The sequence below is a fragment of the Papio anubis genome, chromosome 7 (assembly GCF_008728515.1).
Source record: "Papio anubis isolate 15944 chromosome 7, Panubis1.0, whole genome shotgun sequence".
Lineage (NCBI taxonomy): Eukaryota > Metazoa > Chordata > Mammalia > Primates > Cercopithecidae > Papio > Papio anubis.
In genome coordinates this window covers 76,574,164-76,591,330 of record NC_044982.1, presented here as the reverse complement: position 1 = coordinate 76,591,330, position 17,167 = coordinate 76,574,164, and the positions used below count along the sequence as shown (strand labels likewise).

Here is a 17,167-nt window from a genome sequence, read left to right as displayed (position 1 = left end):
CCTTAGAATTGAACTGAATTATGAATGTGCTTTAGGTCAAGTCATCTCTCTCTATATACATATACACTTGTATCTACATTTTTGTACCAAGTTTGAGGAAAGTACAATTAGTCTACAACGGAAGTAAGTGTTGGCATTAGCCCTGCACACAGACAATGTGAAGGGATGCAAGGCAATTCACAATTAAATTCAACCACTGAAGTGGAAAAGAAAACTTCTACTTAGCTTGTGATTGATCATGTACAAGTGGGAGTAAGTTTACCTTCAAGTGGCTTCATTCATAACTGACAAAAAATAAGCAAGCAAACAAACTTTATTAGAAGAATAAACATACATATTTGTGAAGAATGACCCTTAGCAAATATACAACACAAATACTACTTCTAAAAGGAAAGTAGGTCGGGCACGGTGGCTCATGCCTGTAATCCCAGCACTTTGGGAGGCCAAGGCGGGTGGATCACCTGAGGTCAGGAGTTCAAGACCAGCCTGGTCAACATAGTGAAACCCTATCTCTACGAAAAATACAAAAATTAGCCATGTGTGGTGGCATGTGCCTGTAATCCCAGCTACTCAGGAGGCTGAGGCAGGAGAATTGCTCGAACCTGGTAGGTGGAGGTTACAGTGAGCTGAGATCACATCACTGCACTCCAGTCTGGGGGACAGAGCGAGACTCCATCTCTAAATAAATAAATACGAAAAGCAAACCCTGAAAGGCACTTTTCTTAAGGACCCTTAGTTGTTTTCTCAGAACCTGCTCAGAATCAGTATACTATTCAAGAATGATTCATTGACTTACACTGGTAGCTAAAATTCTTTACATCTACTAATTTTGAACCATAATGATCAATATATGGTCTTACCATAATCTCTTCTTCCAAAACACTTGGTGGCCACATCTTACTGGAAAGAAGGCCAATTCAATTACACAAGGTAATTAACTTCTTTGGATAAAGACAGTGGCATCTGAAAATTTCAAGGTGGGTAAGGACTGGCTATCTCCACAATTTTGTTACCAGAAAAGCAAATTCCAAACCAAATTCTGCTACACAAACAGAAATATATTTCAAAAAAAATTAAAAATTAGACATATTATAGATCATAAGATTCCTCAAGGGTGAGGAGTATCTCCCAAACAGGCAGATTTAGTATCTCTAAAAGAGATATAAAAATATCTCTCGAATTTCACTAATTTCCCCAATGAGAGTCCAGTTCTAATGTTCGCTGTATTAATTATAAATACTGAAGGAGTGGGAAGTGGGGGGAATCTTGCCACCAATAAGAGAATCCTTGTACTAGTGACCTCCGAAGTGACTAGGATTCTAGCTGGCTACTAATTGGGATGTGAATTCCAGACAAGGGAAGCCTTCTAGACTAAGGAATAATTTCAATAAATCAATAATACCACATTGTCAAAGTTTAAGCATTTTTAAGTAAATTTCAGCCAACATAATAAGAAGATTTAAATTTCTTCCCACTGTCTGATAATTCCAAACTCTTTGTACAAATCTATAGCCTTTCAAGCAAGTGAATAAAGTATTGGGAGGATCTGTTTTTTACATAGTAGCTATGTGACTTGAGGTAAATAATTTAATCTCTCCAACCTGTACTTTCCTCATCCTTAAAACAGATAAAATTACTACCACGAAGCGCTGCTGTGAAAATCAGAAATGACAAATGAAAAGCCAAGATACAGATTGGCACACAAAGTAAATGTCAGGAAGGTTTTGTTCCTGGAGGCTCCACTCTGCTGGCCATTGTACTGTGAGAGAAACTGCCAGTTCAAGGTCCTTTGCTACTCACGGAATTTTCCAGAAGAGGCCCTGGAACCTTGTCTATCACGACCCAAGTCTCCTGGGATAAGCTTTTCAAAATTCTTACAGACAGGTCATCATGAAGTTGTCCCTCGGAGCTCAAATGTGACACTCATAAAATTTCTAAAGAGGACTACTCCACTTGTAAAAAGCAACCTCCAAGATCTCTTTCCACTGTTATCGCTAAGTGATTTAGCGCGGCCATTTCTTCTGGCTCTAGGAACAGGAAGGTCAGAGCTTTGCTGTCTGTTCTTTTCTGCCCTCAGGTGCCATGAATCTCAGAAGCCCACAGACTTTGCCTATTGTCACTGTTCCAGGTCTATTCACCACCACACTGATTCAAAGTCATCACCAAAGATTAACTGATATCATTCCCCAACAATTTCCTGCTTTTGACAATGGTGAAAAAGCTACAGCCGTTTGGTCAAGTGGTTGTAGCCTCTAGTGTTACTGTTCTGACGGTCTAACTGCACTAACCAATCTCTAAATAACTGCAACTCTTGTTGGTCACCCATGTTCTTACTTGCAGCTTTCCATATTAGAGACACAGACCAAGCCTTTCAAGGATGCTAAATACAAAGATGATACCAGCTTTGCACCACAGAACTATACAGATGTCTCAAAATGGACAGTAGACCTCACCTTTCTGTAGGCTAAGAAATAGTCTCATGTCTCATCTTAATAATCTCTTTTTCCTGTGGCAAAGAAGTCACACTTAAATGTCTCCAAATTCCTCCTACTCCCTCTGCCAAACACTCCCTTAAGTGTGTTCCTCCCTAAATTCTAACCATGATCTCCTAGCACTATGAAAAGAACATAGCCACTTTTTGCAACGATAAGAACTCCCTGGTCCAATCCAAGAGGCCCTACCAGAACACTAGCCTACCTCCATTTCTCAACAATGTGAGGAGTTAGAAGGGAGGGGGGAAATGTTCATGCTTAATTGATAAAAAGCTTAAGAAAGAGGGTCTTGAATAAACATTCGACTATTGATAAATGATCTAATTCAATCAAGTCTCTGGAACTTAATTCTAGCACCTCAACTAGAACTGAATCCCTGGTCTCTCTCTAGCTAGTCATTCACCCAAAACAAAGAAACAGTTCCATAATCATCCCGTAATTATTATGTCATTAATACGATGGATTTAGACAACCGAGGAAAAGGCTCTGTATTTTTGGTATGTACAAAACTGACAGTTTAAAAATTTTGATTAACACTTTAACCTAACAGATTAATCTTTATTAATAATTAATGAAAAGTACTTTTGTTTTTAGGAAAATTTGAAATTTACATCAACATAAATGTCGATGAATAAATTTCAAGCAAAAAAATTCCTATCAAAAGTCAGCTTAAGCCATTTACAGCAAGCTCATTTAATGATACATGCATTTCATATTTGAACACATTATTTTATTCAATGTAGAAATATGTTTCTGTTTGTGACATATCAAGTTAGAATTTGATTATATTCAGATTATTTTTATTCCATTGTTTATGAAAAAGAAAAGAGATACAGGCCGGGCACGGTGGCTCAAGCCTGTAATCCCAGCACTTTGGGAGGCTGAGGCGGGTGGATCACGAGGTCAGGAGATGGAGACCATCCTGGCTAACATGGTGAAACCCTGTCTCTACTAAAAATACAAAAAACTAGCCGGGCGTGGTGGCGGGCGCCTGTAGTCCCAGCTACTCGGAGGCTGAGGCGGGAGAATGGCGTGAACCCGGGAGGCGGAGCTTGCAGTGAGCCGAGATCGTGCCACTGCACCCCAGCCTGGGCGACACAGCGAGACTCCGTCTCAAAAAAAAAAAAAGAAAGAAAAGAGATACAGCTCTTTATTTAAAATGCTGAATACTCTTTTAATTTCATCTTAACCATCTATTATCTTGTGAAAATTCTGTATACTGAAACAAGCTTCAACTGTCAATATATAATACTTCATACATATACCACAGTTCTTCCAATGCCTGGTTGAGAATAAATAATGAAACATAACACAATAGGATCCTTACTTGGACTGATGAAAACTATGTGCTATGAACTGAAGAGTATGATTACAGCAACGCTACATACCTGTAGATATTTTTTTTAGTAAAAAATAGGTTTTTTTAACTTTTAGTTTCAGGGGTACATGTACAGTTTTGTTATATAGGTAAACTTGTGTCATGGGAGGCTGTACAGATTATTTTGTCACCCAGGTACTAAGCCTAGTACCCCAAAATTGATTTTTTCAAAGCAGGAAATAATATATTGCCTGACTGTAGATTTTAAATGTTCTCACCACACACACAAGAAAAGATAAGTCTGTGAGATGATGGACATGTTAATTAGCTTGATTTAATCACCGCACAATGCATACATATATCAAAATATTACATCATATATCATAGTATATATAATTTTTATTAGTAAATTATACCTTAATAATGCTGGGGAGGGAGAAAGAATCTTGTAGGATCACCTGCAGTGTTAAAAAGGGAACTCAATGTGAGACAGGTAATTCAGACAGTCAGAACTATGAAAATATCAAATACTAATTTACAAAAGTATAAAAACACCACTTACTTATTATGATCCCAATGACACCAAGAATATGTACCATATGTACAATTTGATTAGGAAGTTTCTGAATATCTTTTCAGATGGTGCTAACCATTAGATCTCAATGTTCAGCTGCCCACAGTAGCTAAAATACTTGCCATAATACAAGTGGTAACCCTTTAATCTAATGTTCCACTTTTCTGGCCTTTTCAATTTACCACTCGATTCTTTATTTCTAGTTTTTAACTGCCCCTTCAGTCCTCTCCTCCCCAATCTCTCTGACTGTACAAGACATTGTGTGAAATAATGTCAATACTTTCACAAAAGGCTGTATAACATGCCACTCCTATCCAGAATTGATACGGAACCAAACAAACTGAAAAATACAAATGTTCATCATTGCAGTGGATATTTACGTAACTGCAAATAAGCAATCTCTTTAATATTTTCACCTATACTGAGCAATTGCTCAGGTTGAGAGAATCACCTAACTATAAGAACATTGAGCGTAGGAAAAAAATCAAACTAATTATCAACAACACCAGGTATCATGCACATTCATACTTTACATTCAAATTTTCGTTACTCAATTAATACTTTTCAACCATTTTATAATATATGTGGGGAAAAGTGGCTGCTGACAAATAAGGAGAGAAGCATTCAGAAATTCCTGAAATTGTGCCTAAAAACAAGCAATAAATTCACTAGTTCCTCATCAATCAGTGGTTTAGTCAGAATAGATGCCAATGAACTAGTGAAGGGTGTATTTTTTTTTCCTTTTCACCAAAATAAGTTGAACAAAATTCCTGTGTGATTGCATATTTTAAAATCTAAGTTTTATGTTTGCCAACATTGCTAAGCTACTATATCAATTGTCTGGCTTAAGCCAAATAAAACCTTTCATAACTTTGGAAGAAACTTCTACACAGGAAACTGTAGACTCGGACAGGCGAAATTTGTCTGAAAATGCATTGTTTTTATACCAATTCTTAACTATTCAAATTACATGATATTCCATAACAGCCATAGTGGCCATATAATTGAAGACTCCGTATATTTAATGATCTGTTTTTCTAGGTGAGACCAGAAAAAGAAAGAAACAGAATGATGTGAATTTCTCTGCTGCCAAATAACTTCAAGTGGTGCTATCACAATTGGTTTTTAACGGTACAAAAATATTTGGTTGATAGTATTAAAAGAATTCCTGTGGGAAATATCTCATATTCTTATAGATAAAAAAATTTTTGGAATAGCTGTATGCAAAATCACCATTTTCTTTGTATCTAAATTCTATCAATAGAAAGAGGGAAATGAGGCTGGGCGCAGTGACTCACGCCTGTAATCCTAGCACTTTGGGAGGCCGAAGCAGGTGGGTCACTTGAATGCAGGAGTTCAAGACCATCCTGGCAACATGGGAAAACCCTGTCTCTACTAAAAATATAGAAAATCATCCAGGCATGGTGGCACATACCTGTAGTCCTTCAGCCACTTCAAAGAGGCCGGAGGTGAGCAAATCACCCGAATGCAGCCGAGCACAGCAAGCCCCAAGACCGTCACCGAATCCGTTCTGGTTTATCCGGTTAACTCGAGCGCAGCCAGCCGTTTTGCAGCCGCAGCCAATGAAAATGGCATGCAGCGAAGGAAGGAAGGAAGGGAGGGAAAGTGAGGGAGGAGGAGGAGGGTGAGTGGGAGGAGGGAGGGATGAAGGAGAAGGACAGGGCTTAGGCGAGGCTTGGTGGGCTTAGGTGAGGGCTTGTCTTGTTTTGTTCCAACATATTCCAACAATAAGGAAAGATTTAAGAAATTGAAATCACATTTTCAAAATCACTCTAAAGTAATCCTGGGGAAACTAAAAGATGAGTAGTATCTTTTATTATTAAAAAAACACCCTATATTTTTACCTCTATTTCCACATTTGGGTTTAGATCTTTCACATTAAACAAGGTGATAGTGCAAGATCAGAGGTCAAAGATTAATTACCGTTATACATAAATCAAAGCAAACAAATATAAAAACAAAGCAAGGAAAGAAACTTCATGTTACCATCAACATCTATAAGACTGCATTCTACCAACTTCTAACAGTCTGAGTCCAGCCTCGCAATCTTGATCATTATACTAGTTTTTTGGCATAGTTTGAGAGCTTATTCAATGATTCCAGTCTAATACACACACATACACACACACACACAGTTTCATGTAATTATCCATTACACTCTTCCTTAAAATATTTATAAATAATTACCGATTGTGGTTTTCTAAAGGTTTTATAATGGGGCGTGGAGTTCCATGAGAGATAAGTGGTAGTTAGCGGGAATATCTAAAAAAGACTTGTGATTGGCTTAGCCAAACTGATAACTCAACTGTTTCCCAGTAAATTTGCCTTCTCATCTCAATATGACATTTCTGCATATGCATAACCAATTATGTTATATTAGCTATCATCAGATGGAACAATTTAGCAAACAACCTCTAGATGTTAGCATGACACAGAATTGCAATCCCCCCAAGTCATTTCCAAGCACCTTCCTTCTCATGTATTAAGCGATGATCTGCAAATAAGCTTTCAGTTTTGGTCTTGAGAACCAGAATTTTGAACTGTGTTCCCAAAGGCCGCACCATCATCTATTTTATTTCCTTTTTTAAAAATCAAGTGAAACACCATTGACATTGCACTTGTAATTGAAAAGGAGTTAAATCATCTTTCTGTCAAAAATAATAAAAAGCAATGAAAATATGCTTTGCTTTTATCAGCAAATGTGTCTTTCATTTAATAATAATTAGATTAGTCCTTAAGGAATGCTGACAGGTTGAGATTTGAGAAACTGTTTCAAAACATAACTACTTCTAAGATTTGCCCTGATACAGAGGGCAGGAAAAAGATGTCACCTGGGCCTTACAGCCATATTGCTTGTTTAATATTATAATTTTAATTATACATTGAGATAAGAATAAAATAATAAATAAAAATTTCTTTTGTTAATAAGACAGTATGCTAGTCTATAGAGCTTTAAGCTTTAGTCAATAACAGCATTTATCATGTACATATTTACCAAGCAGTATGTGTAATATGTTACACATATTGCCTTTAACCCTCAAAGTAATCTTAGATGTCACAAATATACATTCATCGACTTACAAATGTTCTGTATTCTCTAGTAAGGTCATTAACAGTTATTCATAAATAAATTAGTGAAGACTTATATACAATCATCTCACAAAAAAGGTAATAATCATTAGAAAATAAAGTTATAAATCTCCCATAAAAGCTATGATAGGAGCCTGGTCAAAATGAACAGCACAGTCATGAAGTATGGTCTTCTGGGGCAAGTTTTTAAATCTTACTAATAATATTCCAGTAACCCCCACCACCACCATACACAGTGTACTTTTACTCTTTCAGATTGATCTCAATTCTGAATCCAAAGGCCCAAATGAATTCATGCATTTATCAAATGAGCCAATCATCCAATTCTTCCCAGCCCGAGGACTACAAGGCTTAATGGTTTTAACTTCACAGTCTTACAGGATATTCTTGTGAAAACTGTCAAATAGTATATACCTATTTAAAAAAGGTTTATAAGTATGTGAATTGATAGAAAAATATAAAGCAGAATTTCTATTTGGGATTGTGAGATATGTGTTGAGGCCTCGTTTTTTGCAGTCTATAATACAAAATATAAAAAAATACTTCAGCATCTGGAGGTTATACAAGGATAATGAAGCTCTTTAAAATATAGTTAGACATAGATAATCTACTACATATATATTCCACATTTGCAATACATAAATACATATATAATATACAGTTCCAAAATATAATCCTGTGACATTCTTAAACCTGAAAAGAAATTTAAATTTTAAAAATACAGGCAGGGCACAGAGACTCATGCCTGTAATCCCAGCACTTTGGGAGGCTGAAGTGGGAGGATCACTTGAGGCCAGGAAATCAAGAACAGCCTGGGCAACATAGCAAGACATTGTCTCTATAGAAAAATTTTAAAAATTAGCCAGATGTGGTGGCACACACTTGTAGTCCCAAACGCTTGGGATGCTGTGGCAGGAGGATCACATTAGCCAGGCATCTGAGGCTGCAGTGAACTATGATTGTGCATTGTACTTGTAGTCTGTGCCTTATCTCAAAAAAATAAAATAATAAAAATAAAATTAGAGTACTATAATTATATTACTTAAGAATCACTTAATAGGTGAGGCCCAGTGGCTCATACCCAATGGGATTCCTTAAATCCCAGCACTTTGGGAGGCCAAGGTCGGAGGACCTCTTGAGCCCAGGAGTTCCAGACCACCCTGGGCAATATGGCAAAATACCATCTCTACTAAAAATTTAAAAATTAGCCAGGCATGGTCGCCCACACCTGTAGACCCAGCTACTCAAGGGGCTGAGGTGAGAGGATCACTTAAGCCCAGAGGGCGAGACTGCACTGAGTTGTAATTGTGCTACTGCACTCCAGCCTGGGCAAGAGAGTAAGACCCTGTCTAAAAAAAAAAAAGAATCACAGTAAAATGACAAAGTCTATACTTCATCATTAAATCAGAAATCAGTAGACATATAATATAGTCAATTATACAATCAGAATAAAAATATATACACCTAAGCCCCAAAGACAATCATTAGCTTAAAAGGAGTTTGTTGGTCCAGGGAAGTTGGATTGGTCAAGCACCTAATTACTTTCGGCTTTCTCAATCTATATGGAATGTGTGGAGTATCTAAAATTAGTAATAAAGAGAAAAATAACACCACAACTATTAAGAAAACAATGTATAATATAATTAAAGTGAAACAATTACAAGCAAAGTAACGCTACTTTCAAACCAAGACGCTAACCTTACTTCTTTAGTGAGCTATCTACTTAAAATCTCACTGTTAAATTTCTTTGGCCAAAAGATGATTCTGAAAAGTGAAACTATATGCCAGGAGTCTTACAAATGCTATTACTCTATTAAAGTACATTTAAGAGTAAAATATCAGTCGTCTTTCTAATAAGGTAACAGCCAAAATGAACAGTCATATTAATTGCATCAAGCATCCCTAAAGTAACACTGCTCATTTGAAAAAAAAAAAGTGTGTGTGTGTGTTTGTTTGTGTGGTAGGTAGGTAGATGATGTACTATGAAACCAAACTAGCTCTTCCTCTGGAATTTTTTTCCTTGCTTTAAAACAATTCCTCCTCAGTCTATATATTCAAGGTTTCTTTGATAGTAGAAAGTAACAGTGTTTCAAAGTGAAGTCAATTATTGTTATTATTTCTTACCCTCCTGAAAACAATAATCATGTAAACTAACAGAATACATATCTTTATATACAACCAGGTTTCAATGTCACACACTTGCAAACTAAATAAATAAACATAATGTAAATGAAACCCTGGATCAATACTTCCCAAAAAGAAAGAATAACATATTACATATCCATACATTGTTACATACAAAAAGCAAGACTAGATTTTTCACCTAAACTAGAAGATGAAAGAAAGAATTCTTTACTTATATGTCAGTATATACTTAGGGTACGTTATTTTAAGTAAATATTTTTTGTTGAAATGCCATCACAATGTTTCAAGTACAATTTTGTCTGCTACATAGAGAACAACTATACTCTAAATTCTAAATAATAACAATAATAATTTAGAGGTGAGTTTCTCAGGGAAACTTACACAGCCTTGTACACCTCTGTTGCTCATCTCAAAGGAAATGTCCTATGATGTTACTGAAACTGTCAGCTAGTATTTCCAATGCTCATATGATCTATGTTAGTATTTAGGGAGCTCCTGAACAAAGTGAATGAAAAACTTCTTAACACATTTAAGACAACAGATGTGGAAGACTCAGAAAGATCAGGAGAACCTTCTGCTGTAAGTTTCATATGACTCCAGCCCACATAGTAAATTGTAAATGATTTCAAATCCTCTGCTCTCTCCTGAAACATCCATTCCCCAAACTCCTGTCATCCTTCCTCATAGCTGACATCCTCATAAAGGACTTCAAAAAAAAACTGAAATGAAAGACAAAAGAACTCCCTCCCACTTCTTTAACTCCACACTGACACTCTGCCATTCCTACTGTCACAACACACAGAGATCCCTGTATCCTGTGATGGACCTTCAGCGCTCTTAATTTTGTTTCTGCTGGGATAGCAATATATTCTGAAAGAGATGACAGATGATAGAGAAAATGAAAAAGTCCTCTGTCCAGAAACACTATCTAGTATATATTTATTTACAGTATTCTGTATATAAATAAGCCTCAAGTTCACATATATAAATCTAACCCCAACTTTTTTATAACCTTAAAAAAAAAAATCAGAGTTAGATCTTTACCTTAACTATCCCAAACAGTCAAACTTTTCAAACTTCTTTGAGAGACAGAAGAAACTACCAAAACAAATACAAAAGGAAAGGATTCCCCTTATAAATCAGTCACCTATCAGGGCTGATGGTTTTCCCTTTCCAGTATTTCTCCCGGTCTCTCCCCCCAAGAGTCTTGGCTCATGTTCCAACTGCTCATGACTGGACTCTGGTGCTCTTTCTGCCATAACATTTTTGGCATTCTAAAACCTCCACACAGCAAATCCATGTTTCAGATGTCCTTGGTATGATGTCGCTGTGAAAAGATTACTGAGGCTTCTCGCAATTTCAGTTTAATTCAAGGCCTTTTCATAACTGTACTTCCCTTAAAGACCCCAGCCACCACCTTCAGGCCTGCTGCATTCCATAAGTGCTTGCTGTCCCTCTCCCTCTGCTCTCATCTCACTCTCTCCATGTAACACGCCTCTTGGTAGCTTCCAAGACACCTGGAATTCACCCTCCATTTTAAAATCCCACTACCAAACCTCTTGAGCCATGGATCAGTCTCTCCATCCTGAACTCCATAAGGAAGTGGGGGGCGGGGAGGAGGGAGATTTCAAGCTGGTCAAAACAAAGTCTATCAATATTACTTTGACCCAATTTGAATATTCTCTGACACTACATCACTTGCTTTAGAATTTAGAAAAGTTAAAATTGTACAGAATTACCTTTGCTTTTTGAGAAATTTTATTGTACATTGTATATGTGGTTATGAAGCATTGCTGTTTAATTAACTGGTCTGCATCCAAATGGAGAGGGTTGTATACAAGGCTTTCACAGTGCCTAGGAGAGTGCTCCCGCTTACCCACAATAGACATTCCACAATACTGATGTGGAAAAGGAGCATGATATGACTTGCATCAGCATTAGACAAAATGTGTCATTTTCTTCGAAGTTGCAAACAGTTGACATTACCCGTAATATAAAAGTAAAGTTCCATAAATAAATTCCTGGCACTCATTGTTACCTTAGTCTAGAACTTTCACAACTTTCTAGATCGGTTATTTTTTTCCACCTGGGGCTTTTAACATCCCTGTGCTCAGTGCCGCAACTCACAACCCTCAAGGTTTAGCAAACTCTGTTACACACAGTTTAAAGAAAGCAATTCATGATTATTCAAGTGATAATTGGAAAGCAAAAGGAGTGCTAGCCAGTCCTCCAGGGCTGAAAAATTCAGCACCTTTAGAGACCTCTGTCTCCACCCCCTGAAACGCTGGCTGTTTACACTAAGAAGACTGGCGCCATGGCCCCCTCTCCCTCACATCTGTATCACCCCCTTCCATGCAACATCCCTCTGGATAGCTCCAGAGGCAACCTGAAAATCCAAATTGCAACTGTAAACAGTGGTGGCTGGACTGAGTCTCCTCCGGGGGTGGCCTGGCCCCAGATAACGGCCCTTCTTCCAACCTGCCTTGAGTGGCCGCTGTCCAGAGCCCCACAGCCTCAAACTTAAGGGCACAGCCAGCCTTGGGATGTTCCTGGACATCACCCCCACCACTTCAACGTCCTACTATCAGCATCCCGGGAATGAAAAATAGGAAGGTTGCAACTTTCAGGTTTTGTCGTTGGAAAATGTGTTTCCATGTTCATACAGAGGTGGAACTAAAAGATGACAGGGCCTTGGGTAGCTGCAGTCCTGGTCAGTTTAGCTGACAGGTGAGAAATTTCTTGTCTCCAGGCCATTCCAGGGGCACTCTGGTGCAGGAAGTAGGATTCCGGCACCAGGAATGCGCTGGTCCAGGGTCCATAGCGGAAGGGGACAGAGGGGAAGAAAACTGGGAAGTCTCAAGGACAAGGAGGGGCGCGGCGAGGAAAGGGCAAGATACCTGGAAATTGTCATGAGAAGGATGGAAATGGGTGAGGAGTAGGCGGACTGGAGACAAATCGGTGAATAGAGGAAGATGGGGCGAGAGGAGGATGAGCAACAGCGAGCGCAGTGCCTCGGGCTGCGGGCGTCCAGCCGCGGCGGGGCCAGTGGCTTCCAGAGCGCCGACGAGGCTGGCGGCCGGCCGAGCCCCGGGAGCCGGAAAGTTGGCGCAGAGAGGGCCAGCTGGGCAGCGCCCCCTGCGCCGCGGGGAGGCGCCGGGCTGGCAGCGGCGCGGCGACTTACCTTCTGGTCGACGATGGAGCAAGCCATCTCGCGGACGTGCGCCAGGCTGTAGTCCCCAGACGAGTCCTGCAGCAGCAGCACTGGCTCACGGCTCAGGCCGATCTGCAGATGGAACGAGATGCCCCCGACCGGGGCCGCGACGGGAGCCAAGAAAGGCGCGGGCCCGGGCCCGGACCCTGGGACCAGTGCGGCGGCAGCTGCCGCAGCGGCTGCCGCCACAGGCAGCAGGGGGCTGGGCGGCCGCAGGACCGGAGGGGCGCTCATCGCTCAGCGGGGCGCGGGGCCGGGCAGCCGAGGGCGGGGGCCGGCGGCGCGGCAGCCGAAAAGTTTTGCAGCGGCTGAACCAGGAGCTGCTTTCTCCGAGAGCCGAGACGGAAAATAAAAACTTTCCGGAAAAGTCCCCGCGCGGGGGGAGGGCGAGGGGATGAGGATCAGGAGGGGAGGGGACTGAGGGGAGGAGATGGGGAGGAGGGAAAATGGCCGAGGCGGGAGGACTCTCCGGCCCGGAGCGCGGCCGCCGGCGCGGGGCCGCCGGCGCGGGGGAGGCGCCGCCGCCGCCGCCAAGAAGCTGCCGCCTGGCGCGCTCGGAAGGACGGGGCGGCGGGTCGGCGCGGCCAGAGCGCCGGGCGGGGGCGTGAGGGGCGGGGAAGGGGAGCTGGGGGCGGGCACTGCGGAGCCACCACCCGGCGGGCGCGGGAGTCGCAGGAGCAGTGGCCGCAGGGTGCCCGGTCGCCGCCCCCTCCGCCCGCAGTTCCCGAGGCCTGAGCCTCCGCGAGCCGGGATAGGACCGAGTGGCGGGGCTCGGAGCCGCCTCGGCAGAAGCGGCCCTTCCCTCCCTGCAGGGACTCCAGTCCTCGCGGGTCCCGCTGCCCCGACTGCGGACGGAGTGGATGGGGCGCACCTCCTCACACCCGCTTCCTGGGGTCGCGAACTTCCCGGGCCCCACGGTCCCTGCCACCTCTTCCAAATGCTCGAGGACTACGCACTTCTACAAGTGAGGTGACTTTTGAGGAATTCAAGAATGCTGATCACAGCGGTTCCCCTCGGGTCTTACCTTCGGAGGGTCAAGGGAGGATGGGTCATCCGGAAACCACTTACATCCAGGCCCCTCTGGGAGCCCTGGGGTTTGTTGCCAAAGAGGGTAGAAGCCAATCCACAGAAAGGGATTTAAACTTGTCCCTACCCTTTTTGTCGCTCTGACACGCCATTACAGCCAACCCTACCTACTCCACCCCAGCTCCTAAGGCACCGGATATACACAGTGATCTAAGGAGAGGGTCGCTTTGGAAAGAAAAGGCATTGACTGCCCAAGGGCAGGAGGAGGGTCTGACGCGGTTTCCTTTCCTTTACCTTATTCTTTGCGCCTGAAGTTTCTCCTTTAGAGCTTCAGAAACTATTTTCCTTCTCCTCTATCTAAAGTCTGTTATATAGGAGCAGTGCTCCCAAGTCCACCTCAGCCCCGCCACCATGATCACAAGCACAGCCATCAGGATTGTTCACAACCTGCCCTAATTTGGATCGTTTATTTTTGTTGTTTTGGCAGGGTAGGGATTGTTTTACATTCGTTGGAGATGAATTCTAATTCTCTCCTCCCACCAGGGTGGGCTTCATGGGTGTGCGACTGTGCAGTTGTATAGGCCACAGCTCATAAGACCCGTGTTTGGTTTAACGTTCTGGAACAATAGTCTGCTGTCGCTGTTTCGTTCTTCATAATTTTTAACCAAGGAGTCTTACATTTGTATTTTGCAATGGGCCACGCAGATTATGTAGTCAGCGCTGCCTCTCTCTTCTCCACTTCCCTAGACTTTCCCCTTCCCCTGCTTAAGTACACACAAACATACCTAAGCAAACATTTTGTATTTTGTATAGTTTATTTTGTTCTGATATATTTATTTATTTATTTATTTATTTATTTATTGTCTTCTGCTTGTGGCCTAAGATATTGCAAGGTAGCTTCCTTTAGAACGGTGTTCCCAGGGTCAGTAATGGAACCTCAACACTGCAAGGCTGCACAACTACATTGAAGAGACTTGAATTTATTCTCTGAATTTGATGGTGTGATAAGGTCTACCTGTGTTTACATTTTCCCTGCGTGGTTACTTATGAGGTGGTCCTCTTCATCCATGATACAGGTAGGTAATTTTCCTAATGTTCTAGATTCAGCTAATCTAGGAGAACGGTGGAATTTTTCTTGATGAAATGCCTTTCTGCATTCTGTAGGAGGTTTTTTTCTTTTAAATGTCCAAAACTATACTTCCATTTTCTTTCAAATCAGAATAAAGTCAATATTCTACAGTTTTCTATTATCAAAAAAAAAAAAAAAAAAAGCTTGCTGGTCAGTTTACAAGAAACTTACAAAAAGCTAGTTTCACGTGAGATTCTAGAGAGCTGAAGACATTCATGTTTTATAGATATCACAGCTACATGTTGAGGACTTCTCTGTTTCAGGCACTGTACTGGCACCAGTTGTACAGCTGTGAAGACAGGTGGTCCTTGCCCTAAAAAGATCACAGTGAAAAGGGGAGGGGGGTTGGAGTAAAACCACAAATGATATTATTTCTAATATTCATAATTGCAATAAATTTTTTAAACCCAGTGGTGAAGACAGTGATTTGTGGGAGGAGGGGGTGAAGAAATGGGCACTGCTTTGGACTGGGAATGAGAGAAGACTTCACTGAGAAGTTTACATTTGAGCCAAAATCTGGATGATAGAAAGGGTAAACTTCAGAAGAACTGGGGGAATAACATTGTAGGCACAGGTAACAGAGTGCAAAGACTCTAACACAGAAATGTATTTAACATTTTCAAGGCATAGGAAAAGAGGGGCAAGTGCATGAAATGAGGTGGGAGAGCTAATAGAAGCCAGGTTACCAGGAGTCTTGAAAGCCATAGTAAAGTGTTTTTATTTTAATTCTCAGTGCACTGCCAACCCTATGGAAAGTTTTAAAGCAGGGAATAATAAGATTAATTAGCATGTTTTAAAAGATTACTGTCTGGATTTTGTGTGGATTATAATAGAAAAGAGTAAAAGTGGAGACACTAGGTAGGAGACTTGCTGTTTTTCAGTCTAGAAACATGGGTTAGACTCCTATGGTTGTAGAAGAGATGCTAAGAGATGGAAAACTGCAGGCTGTATGTTAGCGGAAGTTCTTGCTGAGTGAATCAGAGACATTTACAAGGAGTGACAGAACAAGGGTGTCACAAAAGACTCCCAAGTTTCTGAGCAATTTGACTGATGGTGGTACCAATAATTGAGACAGAAGATAGAGAGTGAGCAAGTTCAGGGAGAAATAAGATTTCTACTTTGACCATGTTGAGTTTGATATGCTGCTATCTATTCAACTTAGAAATAACAACTAGAGCTGGATGGGTCCAGCATCCAGAAAAGAGAAGAGGGCCAGAAATACATTTAGAAATCTTCTCAGTGTGCAGAAGGCATTTCAATGTGAGATTAGATGAGAGCTCTAGAGAGAAACAGCTTAAAGCACTTATCAGTTATGAGACTTAGAGGAACTTAAAAAAACTGTATGAATAACTCCTTTTTAGACTATGATTTATCAATAGTATGAAAGATTCATGTAGGGTGTTGGAAATAATTGAGAAGGAAACAGGAGAAGGAATTCTAAAGATGACCTAGAGAATTAACTTTAAGAAGGTGAAATATTACTGAATGCAAAAGAGTAAATAAAGAAAAGCAAGAAGAAAAGCAAAAAAAAAAAAAAAAAATCCACCAGACCTCCCCATCGCAAGCAGAAAATTCCCATGGAGTTCTATTGTAGGCACCTGAAATCTAACAGTTTTCCACTTGCTACTCACTTTTGCTAAATGACAAGGGAATGAATAAACAGATGATATCCATAACAAATCTGGTGTATATCTCTGGCAACTTTGAAATTGTACATAGAAAACTTGAAGGATTTGGGAAAATCTGGTTTTAATCTCTTCTGGATATTTTAATTTTGGAAAAGAAAAGAGGATATAGAAAGTGAATAGTAGCTTATATGAATTATATTCATGAAATGGGCTTTCAGTTTTTAATCCTGGCTAAAAAGACAGGAATAATGGTCTACTAGCAGTGACTGGGAGCACAACTTTGGAAAGAAAGTTTCACGCCCTAATCAAGACTCCACATAAAAGTGATGTGGACCTGCAAGGGTAAGAAAGTTTCACGCCCTAGACCGGGTGCAGTGGCTCACACCTGTAATCCCAGCACTTTGGGAGGCTGAGGCAGGCAGATCATGAGGTCAGGAGTTCGAGACCAGCCTGGCCAACATAGTGAAACCCCCGTCTCTACTAAAAATACAAAAAATTAGCCGAGTGTGGTGGCGGGCACCTGTAATCCCAGC

The 17,167-nt window shown here is 40.9% G+C and overlaps 1 protein-coding gene across 2 annotated transcripts in view; it reads right to left on the bottom strand.

Moving 5' to 3' along the window:
• Positions 1-13,421, bottom strand: part of PRKD1 (protein kinase D1) — a 359,062-nt gene extending 345,641 nt beyond the window's left edge. For both annotated transcript variants that reach the window (XM_017961082.3, XM_031668218.1), the window contains exon 1: positions 12,822-13,421. In XM_017961082.3, coding sequence (XP_017816571.3) covers positions 12,822-13,085 — 264 coding nt within the window. In that variant the 5' untranslated portion in view covers positions 13,086-13,421. The remainder of the gene's footprint in view (positions 1-12,821) is intronic.
• Between the last annotated feature and the right edge of the window lie 3,746 nt (positions 13,422-17,167).